Below are 25,313 nucleotides of genomic sequence, written 5' to 3'. Positions count from 1 at the left end.
CATTTTATGAAACGTAAATTATTAGATATTTAAAATGTTGTAAGGTAAAACCGTATCCAGACGACTTTAAGCGAGTAAGACTTAATTTCCTGTATTTAGGTGAATGTTCTTGCGTGTGAATCTCAAAACTATTGAGCCAAGAAGCGACAATCACAAACTACTGGAGGTCTCAAAAAAAAAAACATCGATTTCTGTGCTGTACAGTGGATGTTGATGTGTTTAAGTGCCACAGTACAAATGATATGTTTTTTTGTCTGGACCCCATATAAATAGGTCCATATGTCTGAGCTGGGGGGGGGGGGGGGGTTAGGGATTAAACTCTTGTGTTTGGAATGCAGCCATAAATCACTGGGCCTCATCTATCATTCCTCTCTCCATTCCATCTCTGTGCTCCGATGATGCTTTCAGGGCCTCCTGCGAAATTCAGGACTTAGATACTGTGAAGGGAAAAAAATGCCATTCAACTTTTGCTTTGAAACTTTTGCACTGAAGTCTCTCTGCAACTATAGATGTGTATGTATCTTGTTTGTACACTACAAAGGGGAGGATTTACTGGCAGTTATGCACGACGAGACAATGGCAACGCAACAGAATCCCCCCCCCCCCATGCTTTTCCTCATTTCTCTATCTTTCTAAGGATGTTACATGATCACCAGCGTGTGGCTGCTGCTTTGTTGAACGGATATCTTGAAAATGAATGGACGGGTTGATTGAGTTTAGAGGTTGATTGTTTTTCTTTGTTTGAGAGCGTAGTTGTGGGGAGGAAGCATTGACACATGTCCAGGCTTCGCTTCCTCTCTGTAAGACCGTATCAGTAACTGAAGTTTCAAAAATATGTAACGGAAAATGTATGTAACGGTTCAGGAATAAGGCCCAACACGCGCTGGCTTTAATGAACCAAATGAGCTCAGAGGACGGGAAACTGAAGGGCTTGTCGGTAAAATTCCGTGTGTCCTTGAAGGCAGCATCCAGACCTGCCCCTCCCTCCATCCACCTGTTGCGCTGCGCGCTCCTGTCGGCCGCACGATGGCGCGCTCTCCAGTGGTGTCCTGCGAGGATGATGATGAAGGGGCTGCTCTGCGGGGGGATTTGAAGCCGTGCGGGGCTGTGCGGGGGTCTCATGTGCTGCTATGTGCCGCTCCGGGTCCAGGCTCGGAGGCAGTGAGCGAAGCACCTCATCCGCGGTCTGCGCGTCCTCCTTCAGCTCGGAGCAGGTAAGCCTTCCGAACCGATCGGGGCTTCTCGTTGCTCGGTTGGCTGTCACCGGCGGCGGAGACGCGTCTTCGTTGTGGTTTCCTGATGTGGGAAAAGTTGCCAGGATGGGGTGAGGTGGCTGTCAGCGGCGATGGAGCAGCCGGCCCCGGTGGTGGAGCAGCCCTCACACTCATCCTGGTGATAAACACTCACATCTGGTGTCAGAATGATGACTTGATCGTCCTGAAACGAGCTGTCGGGAGCATATTTACACCTGCCGCGCGCTCTGACCCCCCCCCCCCCCATGTGTTTGGAAAGCTTGAAAAACAAGTTGTGTTCATTTAGCCTGCATTCCTTATCTCAATGCTGTAAATCTACTGTTGCTACTGTTGCTGTGTGTGTGTGTGTGTGTGAGAGAAAGAGAGAGAGAGAGAGAGAGAGAGAGAGAGAGAGCGAGACAACACAGGCAGGGGCGGGAGAGAGGGAAGAGGGGGACTCGTCAAGGTCACAGAGTTTTGAGAGGGACACATGTTGAGGTCCTCCTCTGAGGGAGCACTGCGGAGCCCTGGAGGAGCTGGACAGACGGACTATATCGGTATCTCGTGGCCACCAAGTATAATTTGTCCCCTCAGTTTATCTATTTTTAGGCCACAAAACATACAGCAATAAAATAAACCAGGAGGCAAATGTTCCATCTTTGAAGCGCTGTTCAATTCGCAGAAATTTAATCCAAATCTCGGTTCAGAACATGTCAGTGAACGCGTCCGCGTTATAAATCTTTACAGCAGATTTTTTGCTTTATCTCGGCCAGTTTTAAACTTTTAGATTCCCCTTCTTCTTCTTTTTTTACCGCATTTATTTTATTTTTAGAGACACCTGATGAATTAGGAGGAGCGTTTTTAGTGATGCAGGCCGACACAGATTTGGAGCTTTACTCCACGTGTGGGGGGTGAATGTTGGGTGGGTGTTAGATAGCAGCTCCATATTAGGAATGATTCGGAGTTCTGAACGGGTTCCTGCCGGGCTAAACTCCTGGGCCGGACCTGTTTGATGAAACCAGAACATGCTTCCATTCAGCTGTCAGTGCAAGACTCGGTGCTCAGGCTGCAGAAGGCAGCAGGGAGTCGTGAATAATTAATGGCTGAGGGAGAGTGTGTGAATGCTCGTTGGCTGAGAGTGTGATAGGAGCGCGTTTTCCCTCTCCGCTGTGGAAATCCTCTCAGCAGTCTCGAGTCTCATAGCGCCAAACTTGCACCTGCACACGTATTTTTTCGACACAGTCGGCCTGCAGGCACACGGAACCCGGCGCAGCTGGGTGAAAGCGGAGAGTTTACAGAGGGGAAGTCTGATCTCTCTGCTGGAGAAAGTTTTCCTCTCATCTGGGAGAAAGGACCCAGACAGGAGACGTGTATCACGCCTGGTTCTTCAGCGTTCCAGGACAGAACAACACACCCGCAGCTGTCTAGAGATTCTGGACTCCCTGAGTTTGTGTCTCGGCAGTTACTGGGTACTGATGTGGTACTCCTCATAAATACTACAAACCCTGAGTGGATGCGATGTGAGTGTTGGCGTCTGTGGCCCTCAGAATGCGGCGAGCTCAAGAGTTGAGCTCTGCAGCTGAGTCCGGTTCCCCTCCCACCTAGAACCAGGAGGAGAAGGCCCTGATGTCCAGTCTGTGGTCAGCTGATGCATTGATAATGTCAGCATCAGCACCATCTCAAATTCACTCCACCAACAACAAGAACCAATCAGGGGCTGCGTTACTGTTGCGGGGTAGTCCTGATTGGGCTGATGGAGGTTCTGGTTGGGGGGGGGGGGGCGGTTGCAGGGATCATCTCTTGAGTTCAGGACAGACACTGGTGGTGTCACCTGCTGTCCTCGGCCTGATGCTCGACACAGCACCGGATTTTCCAGCATTTCATTTTCCCGTGTCGCCATTTCTGACTAACGTCACACATCAGTCAGAGATTCTGCATTTCTCCACAACAACACGCAGGTGGGAACCCGAGCCAGGTGAGCTAGCTGGGAAGTAGCAGGCCCAGAGTTCATGTACGCTTGCTGCTTTGACCCCGTCTTGTCACAACAGCTCCCCCGTGTCTGTTGAAGATGAGAAAATTAGGAAAAGCGTCCCTCACACCCAATCAGAGATCAGGGTCTCATCCTCAAATTATTTCTTTCGCTCAGTCAGAGTCCAAAACCTGGAAGAGATTCAAAAATACGATCACATCTGGCGATGGAAGGTGAAGCCGTGGATCGTTTGACATCAGAGTGACTTACGGAAGAATAAAGTCACTCTTTGAGGATCACGCATAGGAGGTTACACACGGGTCTGCTCTGCAGGAAGGAACTCCTCACTATTCATAACTCATCTGCTCTCTGTGTGTCATCCGCTTTAGTCTCACACGACGAGACAGAAACCCCAAAGACCAGATAGTCCCTGGTGTGCTCCGCCTCTCCGTATTCCTCCTCCGTGTCTTCACCCTCGCCTCAGCGGCTTCGGTGTGTTTGACACTCGTTATTTTCTACAACTCTCATCAGTTGGTAATTCACGACGCAACCTCGGAGCATAAATAATGGAGAACTTTCCTTTTCTCTCTCGCTCTCTCTCACACACACATTTATGATAAACTTCCACTGTAAATCCTTTGTGAAACCTCGGGGGGGTTTTCAGAGTGTGTGTGTGTGTGTGTGTGTGTGTGTGTGTGTGTGTGTGTGTGCGCGCGCGTTTCCACATGCGTCTTCAGGGAGCTTCTTCTTTGTGACTTATTCATGTTATTCAGTTATATAATTGACCCAGTTGTGAGGAATAACTCCCGACATAATCAGAGCATTGATGTGAAAGGTGCACTCGGTACGTGAGAGCAGGTATGGAAGCCCTCTGGGACAAAAGAAGTCAAGGTCAAGGTCACAACCTGGCTGAGCACCGCGTCACCGTGCACGGAGCTGGCTCCGAAAAGTATGGCGTTACCATGGAAACAGTGCTGACAAATCATTTAGTAGAGCATGGAAACATGGAGGTTAACATCCTTCCAAAACTATGGATAGAATGACCTGGGATGTTGCCACAGGTATCCATGGTAACCACTGATTTTAGGCCAGCGAGACAAAGATTTCACTTTTTAAAATCAACATTTCTCTAAAAAGATTTAAAACGATGATTTTTAAGAGGATCACCGGGTAGTTTGGCTCCTTTTTGACCTCCACATGATTACAGGTCACCTAGCAAAGAAAGCACAAAGTGAAGCTGATTTTCTCAAATGTTTCCAATATTTTCATGTTTTTGATTTGTTCATGCGTTTGAAATTAGCTGAACTTCAAAAAGTCAGCACTGTAACTTGGGTCATTTAAGCTGGAAGTACTTTTACTACCTGCTAACAAGCTAAACTAAACATTATACCACTCAAACATCCTGGATGCTCGCACGCTGGCGTTAGCGTTTAGCTCCGATCGGCCCCGTGCAGGCATGCGCAGCCTTTCAGGAGCTTCTTTTGTTGTTTAGTTTTGTGCGTGGATTTATTTTTGGACAGCAAAGCTGATCCAGCAGCTCTCACACTGGCTCACTGTTGTTAAAATTAACCGCGTCCCCAACAATCAGCAACAAGCTCTCATGAATGTTTGACATCGTAGGAAGACGCTGCAGGTTGTGGTGCTCACTCTAAAACTGGCTCTTTACACGTCTATGACACACAAGTTAGTTCAAGTCAATCACGATGTTTATTCCTTCACTCTTCCTGTGACTGCTGGAGAACGTTCCTCTGCTGATGCTGGTGCCGGTTTGGCTGCAGGAACCCTGTTTTGAGGAACTTCTCAGCTCCTGTGTGAGGTCGTGTTAAGAACCGCGAGTGACTCGAGCGTTGTAGAAGACAAGCCGTCGCAGCACGTAACCAGCAGCGTTGTAAAGGGAGAAGGTTCTGTCAGCCGGCTTGCATCACATGACCCGTCCTGCTTTCAGCTGGAACACAAACAGAAACAAAGCCCTGAGGGGAGGCGGTACTCAGAGGAGCTCGCCGGTGGCTGGTTCCTAAACCTCTAAACAGTTGAAAATGAAAAGCAGCTCTCAGACAGGGTTGAGACCCCCCCCTCCCTTTCCTTTTTCTCTCCCTCTCAATCCGCAGAACAATTGTGCATAAATTCAGCAGCCCTCAAAGCTCCTGACAACTGCAACTGAAGCAAACACGGACAAAAACCCAACACAGTGGAACAACACCTGCTGCATGTACACCAGGCCACAGCACCAGCCTTTCTGGACGAGGCCTAAAAGTGACGGATGCGTCTTGTGACGTTGTGTAAGTCGGTTGTTCATCAGAAATGTGAGAACCATTTTACTTCCACGTGCTTCAGTACTCAAACTCAGATATGAAACCGTAGGAAAAAACAGAGGAATGCAGCACCGTTCTCTGGCAGCTCCCTCCCGCCTCCCCTTAACCCAGCTCCTTTCTAAAGAGTGTGTGTGTGTGTGTGTGTGTGTGTGTGTGTGTGTGTGTGTGTGTGTGTGTGTGTGTGTGTGTGTGTGTGTGTGTGTGTGTGTGATGTCTTGTGCAGGTGCACATTACACAGAAGGAGACAGGGCTGAATGAGCAGAGATGGGGGGGGTTGTCCGTCTTATAGTTCGTACAAAAGAACCAGTGTTTCTGTCCCGGTGGGCTGAGTGAGGACAGTTGTCCTCAAGGAGAGAGAGAGAGACACTCACATTGTCCTCACATAGCCCCTCACCCTTTCACCGGCCCCCCAGCATGCACCCACCCCTCACCCAGTGGCCCAGTCTGCAGCACCAGAGCTTAATATTCAATTTCACAGGAAGAATTTTTGTTGTTGAGGTATTTCCAGGAAACAAGAAGCACAAAGCCACGAATAAAAAAAAAATTAAAAGTTGATTGTGAACTCTAAAGCAGTGACGTCAAAAGTGTGTGTGTGTATGTGTGTGTGTGTGTATGTGTGTGTACGTGTGTGTGTGTGTGTGTTTAAAGGCTGCATTCCTGAGCTCGCTGAGCCGTAGCTTGGTGATTAATAGTAACTAACGGATTGTTTAAGAACTCAAATTCTTCAGACCCATTTTTCCTCTGCTGTTACACTTAGGCATGTATTCGGACATGTGTGTGTGCGTGTGTGCGTGTGTGTGTGTGTGTGTGTGGTGGGGGGTATACTGGAGAGAGAGGGATGCTGGAGTTTGCAGTATCCTCCTGTAAATACATGCATGTGACTGCTGTTATTTTCAAATTGCAGGAATTTGCAATATTGTGTGTCAGAGTACCATTTTAGATGAAACACTGAGGAGCTGCAGAAGTGTCTTGGCTGCACCTTGTAACTGGCAGACTGTGTGGATGAATGCCTCGTTCTGACAAGTACGGACGCACTGTTGTTGTCGGTTAAATGATGTCTGAAGACAAACTTCAAGATTACGTGGATGGCAGGATTGGTGTGATCCATTTAATTTCTTCCTCATTAAATTACACGTGTCATTGCCAGGCCGCCCGTGGCCTCTCGACGCTGAGCTCTCTCTCTGACCAGCCTCCAGTTGGTTGGTATTTTGCACAAATATACGGTGACAGACTGATTCTTTCAACTAGGTTGCTGCTCTGCACAACAAAGATAAAAGCTTTGTCTGTGTGTGTGTGTGTGTGTGTGTGTGTGTGTGTGTGTGTGTGTGTGTGTGTGTGTGTGTGTGTGTGTGTGTGTGTGTCTGTTAGATAAATGTCTCGGCCCCTGTGTTTATGGTCTTTGTGTTGTTTTCGTCTCAGAAGCCTGGCTTTGACCAATAAGAATTCCTCCTCTGGTAACCAGGCAATCTGGGCAGGTTCACCAGCCGTCACCGGCTGGGCTGGAGAGAGACGACGGTCTCCAGTAGACCTTCCTTTGGTTCTAGTTTCAGTCCTGTGTGGCATAGACGACGTCTGGTGCTGACAATGATGCGGATGCCTCAGCAGCAGTGACGCCGTGATGAATGGCAGCAGACGAGCTGCTACTGGATGCTTCTGGAGTTTTTGTGCTTCCTTTATGTTTGTGTGTGGAGTGTCACATTTCTACTGTACGTGTGTGTGCGCAACTCCGATGTGACCTCCCGGTTCCCCTGTTAATGTTTTAATGTTTAATTGAGGTCCACAGGAAGAGCGATGATGGCATGTAAATGGTTAACCTCCACACTCATTCATAACACACACTGGCAGAGCGCGGCCAGTTCTCAATGAGGCACTGTTACACCGAAGCACCGGAAAAAACTGTAACAGTCTCGGTACGTAGAACAGAAGATGTGCGGCTGTTTTCTTTAGGTTTTGCGCCGCTTTGTGGAACAGGGGTCCCCAAACTCTCCCAGCTCAGGACCCCCAAAATAAAGACCCAAAAACCACACACTACACCCAGCTGTGGTTGAGCAAACAAATTTTACACTCATCGAATCATGGCCAAATTCAAAATGATTTGAAATCAAAATGCGTTTTTTTTTTCTTACTGCCGTTCTGTTAAATAATAGTTGCTCCTGTTTAGATTTGTGGAAGTGCCCCCCCAGGTGGTCCAGACCCTCAGTTTGGGAACCCCTGATATAGAAGCTAAATGACTTGATGCAATGTCACCGAAGCTGCAGCGTTTAAAACAAAAAAACCTGTGTGACCTGAATGTTCCCAGCGCACCTGCATGCATGTGGGAATCCTGGCACGTATGATGTTTGTAGCACACGTCACATATTAACTCACGCTCACTGCAGCGATACGGAACCTGGAATTAGCAGGCAGACCTTCAGTAAACCAGGTGGAGGGCGTAGCATGGTCCAAGGAAGAGACCTGCACATTTCAGCTACCGATAAAGAAACACACCTTTTTTTTGCCTACATCGTTGCAGGGTCAGTGCAGCTGTAATTAATAATATTAATGATTGATTACCTGCTCTAATCAGTTGGGTTAGGACTCGACTGCACACACCGGACAGAAGAAGACTCAGACGCCTGGTCAATCAAATCAAAATATGTCCATTTTTATTCCCTCCCGTTCATCACGGCGTTTCCAGAGGACTGGGACAGTTGCATGAAGACATCAAACAGGCTCGACACCGAGAGCAAATATGTGCAAAGCGTGATGCAAACAGCTAGAGTGCAGGTGCAGCAGTTTCCCAACGGGGACGATTAAAATCCTGCAGAGCAGAAGACCAGTAGACACCATGAAGCACCAGCGGTCACATGATTTCACGGCTGTGTTTACGCTGTGAAACCAGTTCATTACCTCTGTCACGCTGCTGTATGTGTGTAGAATTTGAAGCAAAGTCAGTGTTTGTGCCGGCAGACTTGCAGGGTTTATCGTCTAATCTCCAAAGATGGACTGGGTAGTACTAGGTTTGATGGAGCAGAACGAACAGAAACCACATGGCTGATCCTCCTCCGTCGTAGTAAGGAGTGTGTGAACCAACACCCACACCCGCAGACAGGAGATCTCCTGCATATTCCATCATCAGCTCACGCCTTAAAGTGGAAATCTTTTTTTTTTTACAAACAATAAACAGATAATCTGTCATTTGCGTGCGTGTGTGTGTGTGTGTGTGTGTGTGTGTGTGTTTTCAGAGGTAATGCAGGATACAGAATTGCTGAGCATGAAATGATTTGCAGACTGAATTGAACAAACAACAAAAAGAAAGATGGCATACAGATGCCTCACTGGATGTGACAGTTTTTATTCATTCTCTGGTTGTTTACAGGCTACAGTCCTATGTTGTCTACAAGATGCTAGTTTTGTAGTTGCTAAGGCGAATGTATAAAGTGCAGCATCCTGTTTTAACTGTCGCAAACGTTCCTCTTATTTTTGGATGAATATGGAATGGCGTGTCACCTAAATCGAATCATTCAGCCATTCATTCATGCACTGACTTCCATCCTCTGCTCCTGATGTGCTTCTTGCTTTTATTATTCATATATTTTTATTAATAAAACCTCCGCAGCTTCTAATATTCGCTCCTCTTTCTCTCTCTCTCGACAAATCCAGTGTTTGTGTAGAGGATGAATCTCTGAGCATTGGTAGCTGTGTTCGGTGAATTGAGTCTTCCTCTCCTCTCTCCTTCAGGACTCTGCTGTGGCAGGACTGCCGTCTCCAGAATATGCCCTGTCACCATGGTAACAGGCTGCAGGCAGACCCAGAAAAACACCGGGCCGAGCCGGTCCCCTCTGTACCGAAATACCTGATGCCGGACAGCAGTGAGGAGGATTTTAAACGCAGGAAGTCACATGGTTAATTATTCCTCATGTGTTATTAATGCTCAGCTTCTCTCTGACGAGTTATTTCACCACTTTGTATTCACGCGACCCAGAAAGATGAATTTTGCATTCATTTTAACCTCAATTTAATTTCTGAAGAAACTTTTCTTTCTTCTCACTTGGGACGAGGATGGAAACGACGCTCTGTAAACGGTCCCCTGATACTAAGAGATGTTTGCTGTAATTCAAGATTTTCCTGGATCCTGATGTCAGGGATTTACTCATTCTCAGTTAAGAGTTCCTAAACTGGGCTGCACCGGTCTGAAACTGGTCTGAAAGGAGTCCTGAACAGGGACCAGGATGCACCAGCTGTTCAGCCAGGTGCTGGGCCAGAGAGATCTGTCCAGAGCAGGTGATCTGTTTTCTCTGGCGGACGCAGAGATTGAAGACTGTCTGTCTGAGGCTCTGGACCAGATCAAGTCCATCTCCTGTTCACCGGTCAGTGCACCGACCCGGCACGTGCATGTTCACCATACCAGTGTGTGTTTTATCACTGAAGACTCCTCTTTGTGCTGTGTGACCGTCAGGACTACTTGACCAACGACAACGACCAGGCGGTAGTGGAGATCTGCATCACTCGCATCACCACGGCGATCCGAGAGACCGGCTCCATCGAGCGCCACAGCCTGGCGCTGGTGGGTCTGTGGGAGTCGTGTCTGGAGCATAACCTCACACCTCAGGGTGACAACACTGAGGACACACCGCACACCAAGATAGCCTCCGACATCACCAGCTGCATCCTGCAGGTACACACACACACACACACACACACACGTCACACACAAGCCTATCGTCTGTCTGTTTGTTTTGCCTGAAGCACCTGAGACACACACATTCTGAACATTTCACACATTCCTGCCAGCACTCACCAGCTGGTGACCAGCGCTGGCTAACGTTAGCTGCTTCTGAAAGTAACCTGCGACTTTGCAGCATCACTGCCATGAAATAGTTCAGAAATATGATCTGGTCTTTTATTTTTGTCTTTCAACAAGACTTTATCTCCTTGGAACAGCAACAATCAATAATCAATACATCAGGTAGAGATTACAGGTGGTGTGATTGAGGTAATAATGTTTTAGAACTTGCTTTATGTTGTGGTCTCGTCAGAGCCACTTGCGAATTTCTTGTTCCTCTGAATCCCTTAAAAAAAAAACAGATTAAATACTTTGAAGTTAAAAAAAAAGGAATAAAATGTTGAAGCCGTGAATCACGTGCTTCCATTTTGAGCGCCCGGTCGCGCTTCAGATGGAGCCAGAGATTTTCTACACTAACAAATAGTTTATTTGAAAAAGTAACTAAATAACTGAGGTCTTGAGTTGAAATGCTAATGAATTATGTTACGAGCTACGAGAGAACGTCCCCTGAGTACTTTGTTTATGAGTTTATATGTCAGATATGATATAAATGTACTCACACCATCTAAAGAGTTACCACATGGCTGCCATTTTACTTACTCGCTCCGTCTTCTTCGGCTCCTCTAGCTAGCGGTGCTGATAGCATCTCTGCAGTTCTACAGGAAGCCGTTTCACTGCTAATACATTCTACAGTAGTTGCACGCACGCTGATCCTGTACTTCCATGCAGTGCTGGAGGCATTTCTGATACTACAATGGGAATCAGAACAATTCTAATGACTTCATCTTGTGACCTGCAGAGCCTCAGGTGCTGATGCGGGGTCCAAGTCAACTCAGGAAATACTAATACTGCAGTTGTTTTTCTGGGTGCTTCTGATTGTATCTAATTAAAGCTGCAGATAGGAGGCAAGTCAGTGTCTAATCAACGAGTATCGCAGATTAATGATACCTTTCATGTGCGAGGGAGGCTTTTGCTTTAAGAGCAAATATACTTTATGTAATGACTCCCGAGGGTCATTAAAATGTAAATCAAAATCTTGCCTTCCCCTCGTCAAACCTCCGTAACTAAACGGCTTAAAAGCAGAGGGACTTTCCTCCATCTTCTTTCTCTTCATATTTCCTGTGGGAATGTGCTTAATACCACAGTAATGAGGCTGATTCTTCAGGAAACACACACACACACACACACACACACACACACACACACCCTGGCTCTGATGTCCCAGCTCCAACTGTTATCTGGGGGATCACTTCTTTAGTCTCCCTCAGATGCAGTTTTCTGTGCCTTTTCTCGTTCTTCTCTTTGACCCATTTTCCCATCTCTCTCTCTCTCTCTCTCTCTCTCTCTCTCTCTTTTTTCCCCTCCGATTATCTTCCACTTCTCTCTTTCCGCCTCTGTTCACACTTTGACTTCCTGTCATTTTGATTCTGCAGACGCTCAAACACTCCTCTTACCCTGGCGCTGAGACTCCCCCAGCGAGGGGGGAGAGGAGAAGGCAACAGAAGTAGGATTTGATTAGAACGCATCAACCCGCCCACCTACACAGATTTCTGGCTCTTGTTGAGTGTTGTGTACAAATATATGGGTTCCTTGATTGGAGTAGAGCTTGACATTAAAGACACTCTTTGTAGTGAGATAAAAGAGACAGATTAAATTTATTCACACATGAGAAGCCGCTGCGAGGCCCGGACTGACACTTACATCACACACACACACACACACACACACACACACACTGCAGGCACAAGTCTGCGCTACTTTGAATGTTGCCTGTCAAGTACTGATGTAGTACAGCTGGAGGTGTAACCTTGTCAAGCGGCGTCTTCTGTCCACTCTGAATTTTTCATGTGGCTTGTTTATTTCACTTTGATTCGAATTGAAGTAATAGGACCTTTGTCAGGCCTTTGCATTGCCTGCACTGCCACCTTGTGGCAGAAAAGAGGCACAACAAGCTGCAGACTCAGAACTGATCAGTTTGTGCATCTACACAAACACACACACAGCCATCCTTATACTTATATATTTGGGAGGACTTTCATTGACATAATGCATTCTGTTGCTGCGTACCCGTAACTTAACAATCGCAACTAAATTCCTGACCCTGAACTTAAATTAAAACCCTAACCCAACAATAACCACCCACCCTGAAACCAAGTTTCAAACAGCCCTTCGACGTTGTGAGGACCGGCTAAATTGTCCTCACTTAGCTTCCCTCACTCTCCTGGTGATAGAGGTATTCTGATCCTCACTATCTAGCAAGTACAAGAAAACACACACCCACACACACAGACAAACCCAGACTCTCCTGCTGGGGGTGCCAGTGCATCTCAGATCCTCCTCCTCCTGCTGCTGCTGCTGCTGCTTCCTTCTGTCGGTGTTGGGACCATGCACTCGTGCATCCTCAAAGACAAACACAAACACTCACACTTGAGGCACTTTTGATTACAACCGCTTCAACCTGTCAGTCATTTTATCGCTCCGGGCAAGTGTTTTGTGCGACGGTTGATCTTGAGATGACAAAAAAAAAAATCTATTAAGAGTCTGATGACGCTCCAGGTCTGTCTGCTACTCTGAGTCTTCACCAGCTTCTGGAGAGTCGCGGTGAACACCGAGCAGCAGCAGTGAGCCGCCTCGTCGCCTCCCGAGTGAAGGCATCACCAGAGGAACCTGGACCTCCATCAAACAGCCCTCCAATCAGTGAGGCAGCTATCATTAACCGCTCATTTATAAATAGAACATTTGCCTTCAGGGATAATGTGAGAGTCTCTTCGGATAAAATAGCAACTTCCTCTTGGGACTCAAGGAAGGAGGTCAAAGGTCAAAGTGGGTGTGACAGGCTCACGTCACTGATGCATAGAACCTTTACGTCTAGTTTACCCTTTCACCCCTGAACAAACCTTCCCTCTTTTTAGTTACGACTTTGTGTCTCCGCCCTCTCTGTTTCTTCTCCCTCAGAACTACAGCTGCCCGTCAGTCATGGTGCTCGCCGTGCCAGTGGCGGTGCGGTTCCTGCATCGAGGGAACCGAGAGCTGAGCAGGAACATGTCCAGTTACCTCTCCCTGGCTGCCATCGCCAAGGCTGACCTGCTGGCTGAACACACGGAGGCCATAACACTCAGCGTGCTTGGAGGTGGGAAACACAAACACCCACACACACACACACACACACACACACACACACCCTTCGCCCTACCCCTTTGTCCCAGGAGGTATCAGGACCCCTTCACGATCCAAACAGAGGGGCGGAGCTAAGCAGTGAGATGCAATTGGGCCGTCCTGCCTCTGCTTTTGCTCACTTAGGTTTTAAAGGAAGCAACTTCAAAAAGACAAACAGCGACAGAATCACGAAGAAGCCGCCGCCGATGGGATGAGGACTGATTATCTGCGTCTGAGTCTGCCAGCAGGAAATCAGGGAAATCCGTCTGACCTTTGACCGAAAAACCTGATCTCTGTGTACCCACGTGGGCTGCCACATAAGAGCGGTATTAAAAAACACACTCGCCATCTACGTCGATACCATGCACATGAAATAGAATATCCACATCTACGGTTAAAGGAGTGAATCGCTCGCCTGTGCTGCCTCAGGCTGAACGACTGTTTATCTGCTCTTTAAATCTTTCATTAACAAAGATTCTACCGATTTAATCAAGCACGCACTCACACACACACACACACACACACACACACACACACACACACACATCCATGATTTTCATCTGGCCTCCATGTTGATGATGCCAAGCACAGTAAAGTGGCTTTAATGTGTGATTGCAGTGTGACAGCAGGTGTGTGTGTGTGTGTGTGTGTGTGTGTGTGTGTGTGTGTGTGTGTGTGTGTGTGTCTCCATTCACCACATCTGGTTCCAGAGGTGTTATAGCTCGCCGCAAGGCCGCCAGAATGAGCCATAGGAGATGGAATTACGTTGACCCGTGTGTGAGGGACCCTAGAGATTCATGAAGCGTTGTGTGTGTGTATGTGTGTGTGTGTGTGTGTGTGTGTGGGGGGGGGGGGGGGGTATGAACCCTGACTGCCAAAAAGCTCTTTGGTGCTGCACAGTATTTTTTTACTTTCCAGACTTGAGACTCTTTCCTGTGGCATTTGTTTTACACTTTTACACTTGTCACACCTCATACTTAGTATCAAGTTCCTGAGTAGAAGTTCGGTCAGTCCACTGTCACAAGTTTGTCAGGTTTTTGTTTTAGGAAGATGACAAAAAAAAAAAAAAATACAACAAAACTCTGACTCACTCACAGCTGAACGTCTCACCTAAACACCCCCAAACCCGTCCAGCCCCAGAGAGTCCAGTGAAATCCAGAGAGAAGAGGGGAAAAGATTGGGTTGATTGTTACAAGCAGATACACAAAATGCTTCTGGCTGGGCTCCAGGCAGATGGGGGGGGGCCTGGTGGTGCTGAGGCGGATGGGGGGGGGGGGGGGGGGTGCTGAGCCGGCGGGGGGCCTTTTTCAAGCCAGAATAGACCAGAATAGAAAGACCATGAAAGCCAACGAGCCCTCGGGGCATTTATTACAACAAGTTCATATTTTGTTTCTCTGGGCGTTTTGTAATGCAGCATCAGCCGTTTAGATGTTTTACCCCCCCCCCCCCACACACACACACACACTCCAACACACTGCTGTTGCTTTTTAATGATGCAGCTCTTCCTCACTTTGATCATAAAACATAAGGCGACACACACACACACACACACACGGGAGCGTCCAGGAACTCGCAGCTCTCCCTGTTGTGGAAGTGAGCTGAGGGGACGGGTGAGGTCGATGCTGGAGTGTGTGACGCTGCGGCTTACGTGAGCACGCGTGTGTTTATGCTCTACGTGTGTGTTACTAAAAATTTGACCTTGACATCATTTTCTCTGCTGAGTTGAGCTGATTTCAGTGACGTGTGTGTGTGCGCGCAAGTGTGTGTGCGTGTGTGTGGGTGTGTTACGAGTCACATACACAATAATAGGGTGCAGTGCGAGGAAGGTTTCTCAACAGGCCGCAGCTCGTCCACACGGAGGTTCAGACGTGCTCAGGTCTGGATGTGTGGATCTGATTATCGTCTGCACTCCTTCATAAATCTGCGTCGGCTGTCAGCCACGAGTTCGTTGCTGGTTGTGAAGCCCAAATGTTGCGGACAGAGCAGGAGACGCTCGGATCTCTGTCCTTATTTTAAGGTCCGTGTTCCTTCATAGATGTGATTTCCAAGTTGGTCCTTCCACCCTCAGCACGTGCTGGACTGCACGCCAGCGCAAACAGAATGGCCATCCTCTGTTGCTGCATGATTTTGAAAAGTTCACAACTGCAATTAATTTGACTGATTTTGATTTGCGGTAGTTGAGGGAATCTTCCTTTTCACATCTCAGTTTAATTGAAAACCCCCGTTTGAATGATCCAGGTGTGGTTTTTGGGGTGACTTTTGACTAAAATGGCATTTTGAAACGCAATGAGCCTTTTATATTTTGCGATTAGCTGTGAATTTCGATTGATTGTGCAGCCCTAGTTGAGGGTCCTGGGTATGAAATCTAGTTTTTGTTGGGTGAGAAGGAAATTAATCAACATTTTGATTCGGTGTTCATATTCTGGAAAGCCTTTCTCTCTGCTCTCCAATTGCTTTCTAGTTGCACATAAATTAGGGTTTCTCATTTGAATGAGGAACAGAAAACCGGTCCAAAACCACCGGCAATAAATGCAAAAAACCTCTACAACAAAACAAAAATCTGGTGGAGAGAAACCATCTTGTTGGAGTCGTTTGAAGCCTCGTTTTTGTGATTGTTGTGGTTTTGTCAGATTTTTAAATGAAAGAAAGGTAATCCAGCAGAAGAATATCACGTAACTTGTTTATTCATACCTCACTCTTCATTCATCCAATCGTGTTATGCAAAATATATTTATGTACAAAATACATTCATCACCACCCAGCACGAGAAAGGCAATTTACAGTATAATACAAGACAATTCACAAAAGGATTAGACTTTGTAAACGTTGTCCTCAGTTATTTGTATAAATTTTTTAAAAAGTCAATCTCAAATATTACAGTTTTACATTTATTTTGTAACGCAAAATAGGTGAATATATATATATATATATATATATTATATATACATTCCCCTACATTTAAATGAGAACTACAACTATCAAAGCAGACATTCAGTTATATAACTCATGTGACTGTCATCGTGATGAGTAGGAGAGAGGAAATGTCCCACCAGGAGTTAAAAACAGCTTCTAGAAAGCAGGACAAGTGTTTATTACTCTAAAAGAGAAGTAGCCGGCCGACTGATCCAGGATCTGGAGTGTTTCCTGACCTGCGTGGCTGTCTGGTGATTCCTCCTGTTCACCCGCTCAGAACCGTCTCACTTTGACAAAGGTCTCTTTGTCTCTCTTTCACTCTAATTAAATCTTTGGTAAACACTGTTTGCTGCACGTTTCCTGGTTCAATACAAAGTCTCTAAGATGAACGTGTGTGTATGTGCGTGTGAGTGTGTGGGAGTGCAGCATGTGTGTGCTATGGCCTCAGTTCAAAAGGTTACGCTACAAAAATAAACTTTTGTCTCTCACAGCATTGGCTTTGTCTCAGTTCCGTGTAGCGTGGAGAGTTCATTGCAGCGCTTCTGCTCAAAGCAGTGAAGGACACGACCGTCTTCAAATTAACAGATTAAGGAGAACAACGTGCGGGGACAGAGCAGATAATAAAAAAGCAGTTCTTTCCTCAGTTTCAGCACGAAAGCTTATTAAGATGTGACTGATGGGTCTGTTAGTTGATGAACTGAGCGCCACCGTGTGGCACCATCTCCGTCACTCCCCATGCCACCATGGTCCCCCTCTGATCGCAGCCTCGGCCGTCCTGCAAAGCCAGCTGGGAAATCTCCCCCTCGGACAGCACCCTGTCCCACATGTTCACCCCCGTCATCTTTCCTGCGAAGGCCAGCTTGTGGTCGAAACCCCCCCCCAACCCTGGCATCGCGCTGCCGCTATTCAGAGACAGAGGGCAACAGCCGTTCCTTTCCTGCCCCAGCTGGAGGGAGCCTCCGTCAGGGATGATGTGTCCCTCAGCCACTCCGGGAGTGGAGGCCACCTTTTTCCCACCTGCCCACAGGGAAGCTAGCCCCTGCTTGGATGACCAAGCCCCGCACAAGTGGATCCATTCTGACACGGGCTTCACCACGCCCCGTGCCTCCACCAGGTGAGCCTCTCCTCCGATGGTGAAAAGCGCTGAGGTTTTGCCGAGCAGCAGTTGGATCTCATAAGGGTTTCGGCGGTTGCCGTAGGAGAAGAGCACAGTTTTGTTGGAGACTGCAATTGGCTTCACCCACAAGCAGACGGTGAAGGAGGACAGGGACAGAGGGACGTCTGGGATGACGGAGGTGTAGATGCGACGCGACCGCATGGGGAAGAGCAGCGCCATCTCGCAGCCTATGCAACAGGAAGATTCATCAGATCATTGTCACTGCTGCAGCAAAGTCTAACATGCGACCAAATTGTGAGAATGTTCACTCTGTGTGTCATAGAACAACTTGAAATTAGCAAAATCAGGATGTTTGGGGGAAAACAGAATCCTCTAAGATGATTGAAACACCTTCACTTTTGGTGTGATTGACTCAGGTTTTAGAGACGCCACAGTGAAACGAAATTGGGCTTGAAATTGAGCCCTGGGGGACACCGCATGACTTCAGGAGGACCCGTAATTTTCAGTGCTGCTGCTCTCAGAACATCTCTCTAACCCAAAGCTACACCGAGTTCGCTGCACTCTTTCTCAGGCTGTCATTTGATTGTTATTGGTGTTCAAGAGTCTAATTATGGACTGCGGCTGAACAATACCGACATTGCAACATTGGAAATATGAGCCGCATGGGCTGTAGACACATAAGACCTCATTTCATACTCATTTTGTCTTTTACACTTTCAAAAGAAATACGCTTGCTTTCAAAATCCATGTAAAACTTTGAATTGTGAAACACTATCTTGTTATTGGGGTGTGTAGTTCTCTAAGGGGGCCTTTCTGGGCCATTTAGCCTTAATTACTCAATAAAAGTACAGAGCAGGGATATTGCACATGAGGAGCACAGTTGGATGCACGAACTGGTGTGTTTGTGTGTGTGTGTGTGTGTGTGTGTGTGTGTGTGTGTGCAAACATTCCTAATACGTAAATGAAACTCTTACTTCAGCTTATTCACGCTACCCCCATTCTTCATTTCAAATACATTCATTTCCTCAGACCTTGAGGCGTAACATCAGACCGAAGATTCAGTCAAAAGGAATCTGGACGCCCGCAATGGTAACCAGGTTTTTTACGAGGAAACTACTAGGATGATGGAAGATGTTAGCATAGCGTCAAGCCAAAGACGCCAATAGTTGGTCTGGGAGGGGCCAGATGAGAACTTGTCCATTTTATTTTTGTGTTTGACAAAGTGGCTGCCCATTCTTGTCCCTGGTGGAAGGATCCAGGATGTGTTGGACTCTGCTGACAGTGACGTCTCCAGCTGTAGCTATTCAATGGTTAACCTGACCCCCCACACACACCCCCACCCCCCTCTCAATCCATCATCCAGTCACTTCTTCCCTATTAAGGCGGCCCTTACATCAATATCAACTCAGGTTTCTGCTGCTGCTCAGAAAAAAAATTTTTATTGGAAAAATACACTGTAACTGCACTCTTGATTGTGTGTGTGTGTGTGTGTGTGTGTGTGTGTGTGTGTGTGTGTGTGTGTGTGTGTGTATTCATGATGGTTCCCATCTGGCTGCTTAGCCAGGTTGCTTTGCTGTGGTTTAATGGCATTTAACTATTTCACCTCCCACTGCCCTGCATCTGTATGTGTAGGTTTGTTGTGGGTTTTGTGTGTGTGTGTGTGTGTGTGTGTGTGTGTGTGTGTGTGTGTGTGTGTGTGTGTGTGTGTGTTGGCTATTCAGTTGGTGCCGTTTAACTATAGAAATTCCCCACGGAGCCCCAGTGCTCATAAAGACACAAGTGTGTGTTTGTGTACACTGAGGTTGCATAAATTAGTTATTTAAACAATGTTGTTTTATTCCTTCCATTTTTTTCTCAATGAAGTTGTCTCACTGCAGTTTTCTTACTCACGTACCAGAGAAGTAGCTGGCTGGAACCATGAACTGTGCCTTGAATTAAAGCTGAGAGGAATTTGTCGTCATGGCCAGTCCAGCCGTAGGAGTTCTGACTGCAGGTCGTTGTTTCCTTTTCAGACAATTAGTTGATTCTGTTCTGACTCGTAGTTTGGAAAGTTCCAGTCTGCCTGAGCTGAGAGTGTGCTGATTTTTCTTTGTGACGGAGAAACGGCCAAAATGTGATCACGGCAAATGTTGATCCAACAGAAGCAAGGTGCGGCCGAGCCACACCTGCCACTGTCCTTTCTTTACCATATTTGGCAACAATAATATTAGTAAATGATGAGAAAATGATAAATCACACCGGGAGACTGACAGAAGCAGTGGAAATGGAATTTAGGACAAAGAGAGAGTGATTAGTTGTCGGATGTGGAGAAGCAAGGCCTGACCGGGGGAGTAATTTTTCTGCTTCAAGCGTGACCTGAATGTGTCAACGCAGAGACGCTGGAAGGTTGCTGGGTGGCAGATTTGACAGACGTGAAGATAAATACAAAGACAGAGAGACAAGATAAGACGGATGCAGAGATTGCTGAGGGAGAAAAAAAGAAAGAGAAAGCTGAGAAGACAGGTAGCTTACCTGCAGGAAGGTGTCTCTGCTGCGATGACCTCAGCACCTCCTGGAGGTCCTCGCGTGTCTGCTGCAGCATAGCCAGCATGGCCTCCAAAGCCACCTCTTGTGATGTGACCTCCTGCTCCTGGTTCCCAGCTCCTCCGCTCTCTGGAGCCTGGAATGCTGCTTTTGAATTCACCCCCATCATGGCAGCTCCTGGGTTGCTGAAGCAGCTGGTCTCCAGCTTGGCAAGTCGGGACGCTTGCATTCGTGTAGCAGAGATAAGCTGCTGCAGCATTGCCTCCAGGTGGTTTGAATTCCCAGCAGCAGCAGCAGCAGTGGCAGAAGTCTGATCTCCATGTCTGAGGCGCTCCAGGGATTCTCTCAGGCGGGCTTCCAGCTGCATGGCCATCCTTCTTCCCGCTGTCTCCACTGCAGCCCCACAGGTCCCACCGTACTGGGCCACAAACCTGAACAAAAGAGCCAGAGGATCTAAACGGGAGAGCTTCACTCAAGTCAGAAGAAGGGGAGTCAAGAGCACATCGCTCACTTCTGAGTCAAGATTTCTTTAAAGCGGCAGTGGGATGTAAAGAAGTGCCTTCATTTAACCATTTCAAGCTTCGTTTCACTGCATTGCAGAGGGGAAATTTGTACTTTCCACTTTTACTTGAGAACTTTTTCAGATGAGTGGATGATGTAACAAAAAACATTGTTCAAGGAAAAAAAGGTGGTTTCCAACCTTTTGGACTTTTGATGTCTTACACAATCTCGGATGTCACAGACCAGCTTGTGTGTTTTCCCTCTAAGCTTTTTATATGATTTTATTCAACAGCGTTCCACTGATCCAATATCTTACTAAAAAAAAAAAAAAATCAGATTACAGCAAAACAGAACAGATTTGTGGATCAGAACTTTCTGGCGTTTCACACGCGTCATCTCACGTCTGTGTGTATAAAACCCATGGTTCAAATTAGCGCCGCCTGCAGCAGCTACAATGCTAACATGGTGCAGATGCTTGGGGACAATAATGATTTCTAGTACAGCCGGAGGAGCCAAACCTGTACTTGAAGTGCCAAAGTTACATTTCGCTGCCCCTGATGAGCAGGTTGGCACCTCCATGTGCACGGGAACACTTGAAGGAGGCGACACTGCAAAGCACTTGGAGAACCGTGAAGGTAGAAATCTGCCGTGTGCTACAAATGCGGTCTGGTATTTACCATCTGCTTTTACTTTGTGGGATTTGTGGGTTCTTGTGTGTTATCAGGTGCCTACACATTGGAAGACCTGAATTCTTCTTCTTCCACCACTTTATCAAAACGTGCCTTTGACCTCTCAGGCCGTTGCTCTCCGTACCTGAGTATTTCCCCGCGCAGCGACCCCATCTCCACCTTCACGATGTCATCGGCATATTGAAGGAGCATGTTCTCCCTCATCTGACTGTTCTCCAGCATGGAGAAGATTTTATCCCATTTGGTCAAGTCAGGAGAGCTGCAGGGGGATGAGCTCGGCGTGGCTGGAGACGAAGATGGAGGACACACAGAAGTTTAGTCTAGAGAAGTGGAGTGACTTTATGATCTGCCTTTTACTCGAGTTCATTTTAAAATTATTATTATTATTATTATTATTATTATTATTATTATCTTGCTCAGTACAAGCTGTCTTAAGAGCGACAGCTTTAACGTAACAACTATAAGAGATATTTGAAAAATGAGACGGTGAGAATCTTATTCAGTCAAAGAGAAAGAATACAGGTGAGGACGTCAGCTTGTCAGGAGAGATAAGAAACAGGACTCCTGAAGCAAACTCTCTGGCTGCGGCTTTTCCTGCAACATGATCTGGTTTTCTGTGTGAACAAGAAGAGGGAAGGAAAAGGGAAGACCTGGAGAGAGATAACAAGAACAGAGAAAGAGGGGAGGACACTCTTCCACTGCAGGAACCCTGGATGCTCGCCAGGAGGCACAAACTTTTACAAGAATGGCCCCCTAACTGGCTCTCAGCCTCTCGTGTTGATGGAATCATTTTCTGACAGATTTAACAGCGACGTAAATTGCGAGCTTTACAGGGGGAAAAAAGGCAAAATAGAACATAAACTCTGTTGCAGCAACTTCAGGATATCTAGTTGTTTTCAGCTTTCATAATTCTTACATCACCTGAGTCTGGTACTTTTTGCCCCGCCTTCTGCTGAGAAGTATGTACCCTAGAGGAGGCACTTACCCCCCCCCCACTAAAACGAGCCTGATAGGGGTCCCACAGGGGCCGGTCCTGCACCAGGGTGGCCTGCAGACTCCTGCAGTGGAAAACCCCTTCAAGCAGAAGTTTGCTGCTCCCTCAGCTTTCACTGACTTACTTTATACATTGATTTCAGTGAGTCTGCAAGGGAAACAGTGTTCTTAATTTATCATTAGCGTTTATTCTCTGGATCTTGGGCTGATGTCGTAAATTCTACTGATCCACTCACGTCTCGTTTAATGGGATTAATGTGCTGTTTACTCCGAATGGCTCTTACTTCAGGGGGTCGAGAGCCTCCCTGCGACTCCACCGTTTCCCCATCCAAGTCGTAATGACATGAATTCATCTGCATCTCTACGCTCCACCTGAACATTCACTTGGAGGCAGATGGGAAGTATTCAGAGTTGAAACACAAGACCCTTTTGCACGTCTTTTTACATGCGACTCTCCTCAATTAATCAGTGTCACGACCTCTCTAATTACCTGAAATTCCACTCTGAGATTTGAGCAGGTCAGAAACTCTCGTCTGCGTCTTCATCCGGGTTCTTACCTCCCTCCTTCCTCACATACCGGCAACCTTGCCGCGCTAAACTCCTGAGACATCACCAAACGTTCCCTTTTCTTCTTTTCGCGCTCTAATGGGCGTGCTTTTATTGTGCTACGCTCCGCTATGTGTAATTGTTGCTTTCGATCACGTTTAATCACATCGCAGGCTGTTCCCCAGAGCTCAGTTTCCTGGCTCTTAACTGTGACTGCCGCAATTACAGCTCCTGCCAGATTTTAAACAAACATGCAAAATGCAAGACTCTCAGTCGTGTATATTCTTTCACACGTCCACTCCCTATTGAACCTCATTTTCTCCTGCCAACACACAAGCTCATTTAGCAAAAGAGCTGAGAGAAGAATTTCATAATGACTTGGTGTTTTTAGTGACCATTCATGCTGCAACGCGTGTGTGTGTGTCGGAAAGCAAGGGATCCACTTTTCTGGCTTTCCTTTCCTGCTGCTGCACTCACCTACACAATTGTGTATCAATTTAAACTTTTCTCCGAATTTATACGTATATCATGCAAATTAATAACTAAATCAGTAGATAAGACTGATTTAATAAACCAAAACCATCCAGTGTCTTTTAGTCTCCACTTTTCTGATGTATATTTGTACCACAACTGTTAGGCTGCCCGCCGCAATCTCTGTTTTACTGCAATCATGAAGTAATAGTACTAATAGAGTCGTTAAATTACTGCTCCACTGCTCCTTGAGTGTAACATCTTGATCATAACTCTCAACCCAAATATGCAGATTTTACTTAATGTCATAGAGTCACATCAATTTTAGAAAACTCATTGATATCAATTATTCCAGCACAACCACTAAAACACACACACACACACACACACTTACGTTCTGGGGTCTCTCCTTCGTCGATGTCATTGTAGAAGGCGTCAGAGTAATTGACATTAATATCGTCCTCATAAGCCAAACACACACAAATCAACAGTGCCCACAGTGGCAGGGGGAGTCTCCGGCAAAACATCCTGCTGCTGAGTGTGTGAGTGTGTGACAGTGTTTCTGGGTGTGTGAGGATGCTAACCAACTCGCGTGTGTTTTATGTGAATGTAGGTGTGTGTGTGTGTGTGTGTGTGTGTGTGCGTGTGTGTGTCTGCTGCTTCTCTCGGACTGTCTGCAGCGCTGCAGGTCCACCTCTCTCTTTTCTACCCCCCGACTCCCTCGTACAGAGTTTGTCCCTCCTCCCCAATGACTCGCTCTCTTTCACCCTCTCTCATTCTGTCTCCTAAAATGCTGAGCAATCCTTTGACCATCTGCCCGGCAGCGTGGAGTCCTCCGACCACGCCAGAGACTCCGCGTGGACAAACTGTTTGACACACACTTGTGTCATGCTGTCCAGCACCTACGGAGCCACAGACTCACCAGACTATTTATAAATGTCCATTCCAGTTTGATACAGCTTGAATCAACGTATATTTTTAAAGGGGAACATGAAAAGTGTTTTAGAGGGACAGAGAGAAGCCGTCGGCATAAATCAGTAAAACTAACGACCTGAACTCAAATATTCACTGTCGGCAGGACTGGACCACACGTAGCAAACGACAGTAGAGCAATAAAATAAAGCTTAAGGCATCAGAATCAGAATACTTTATTCATCCCCAAGGGAAATTGAAGGCTTTGAATGAATCGCCATTCCTGTGTCACATTTCAGTTGTAAGTGCTACTGCAGTGACAGCAGTGTGACGTTTGTGGGGATCTCTACTAAACACAGAGGTTTTCTTAAGCTGGGCTTGGATATTCCTGTAGCACCCCACTACTTCATGTCAAGCAGTATTTAAACACAGATTTCACCTGTAGCAAATATTGACATTACTTTGATTTAACTACTTATTCATTAAATTCACATTACGTAGAATTTAGGGTTATATGTGCAGTGCACCTTTGAGCCACACGAGGGAGCTTTTATGTTCATGAGTGAATTTTAAATTTCATTAACATGTTTTTATTTTTATTCTCACTTCTCCTGAGGGATTTAGCTTGAATACATGTTTTCAGTCATGTTGCCTGAGTTTGGTATGTCAGAGGGGAACCAGGAAGATATAATATAATATAAAGAGGTTGCTTCCTCTTGAACTTTTATATTTTACCGTATGATGGTTTCTCTGCACCCCCAGATCTCAGTAATCTTATCAAACGTTTGGATCCACAAAAGTACTTGGAGAGCGTAGGGGTACACTTCTTAAAGCTACTTTACAGTCGGCGTCTGGAAGTCGCATCTTGCCTGTGCGCCTGGGTGTATCGAAGCGTTTATCTGCCCATCCCTACAGCCTACGCGCGTCTCAAGTTGTGCGGCTGTTTAGAAAGGCTGCAACACCGCCTTCTTTATGCCGACAATAAATTGAAAGGTTAAAAAAAAAGACCATCAGTCAACCATCGATTAGATAACCAGTTTAAAACGTAAAACTCGAGTTTTGAAGAAACATTTATTCTTCCTCTGCTTTCAGCAGCCGTACCGCTCCTGGGAAACCTGCGAGGCGGAATATTGCAAGGAAGTTCTTCCGAGACAGGTCAATGGATATTTGAAACCGTCTTCATGATCAGTCAGTGCTTGCATGTCGCGCAGCTC

The 25,313-nt window shown here is 46.7% G+C and overlaps 2 protein-coding genes across 3 annotated transcripts in view; one reads left to right on the top strand and one right to left on the bottom strand.

Annotated features, from left to right (window-relative positions):
* Positions 1–1,073: 1,073 nt before the first annotated feature.
* Positions 1,074–25,313, top strand: part of veph1 (ventricular zone expressed PH domain-containing 1) — a 69,809-nt gene continuing 45,569 nt past the window's right edge. For both annotated transcript variants that reach the window (XM_086215571.1, XM_086215572.1), the window contains exons 1-4: positions 1,074–1,214; positions 9,234–9,862; positions 9,952–10,170; positions 13,234–13,408. In XM_086215571.1, coding sequence (XP_086071697.1) covers positions 9,725–9,862; positions 9,952–10,170; positions 13,234–13,408 — 532 coding nt within the window. In that variant the 5' untranslated portion in view covers positions 1,074–1,214; positions 9,234–9,724. The remainder of the gene's footprint in view (positions 1,215–9,233; positions 9,863–9,951; positions 10,171–13,233; positions 13,409–25,313) is intronic.
* Positions 16,109–23,876, bottom strand: ptx3a (pentraxin 3, long a). The gene is made up of 4 exons (XM_086215570.1): positions 23,582–23,876; positions 21,302–21,461; positions 19,976–20,418; positions 16,109–17,691 (listed from the first exon to the last, which is right to left on the bottom strand). Exons 1-4 carry the CDS (start codon positions 23,712–23,714, stop codon positions 17,033–17,035), a joined length of 1,395 nt encoding a protein of 464 aa, XP_086071696.1. The 5' UTR covers positions 23,715–23,876; the 3' UTR covers positions 16,109–17,032.

This window comes from Aulostomus chinensis, chromosome 10 (assembly GCF_037954235.1).
Source record: "Aulostomus chinensis isolate RoL2024-O1b breed Wild chromosome 10, RoL_Achi_v1.0, whole genome shotgun sequence".
NCBI classification, from domain to species: domain Eukaryota; kingdom Metazoa; phylum Chordata; class Actinopteri; order Syngnathiformes; family Aulostomidae; genus Aulostomus; species Aulostomus chinensis.
This window is presented reverse-complemented; position numbering and strand designations above follow the sequence as displayed.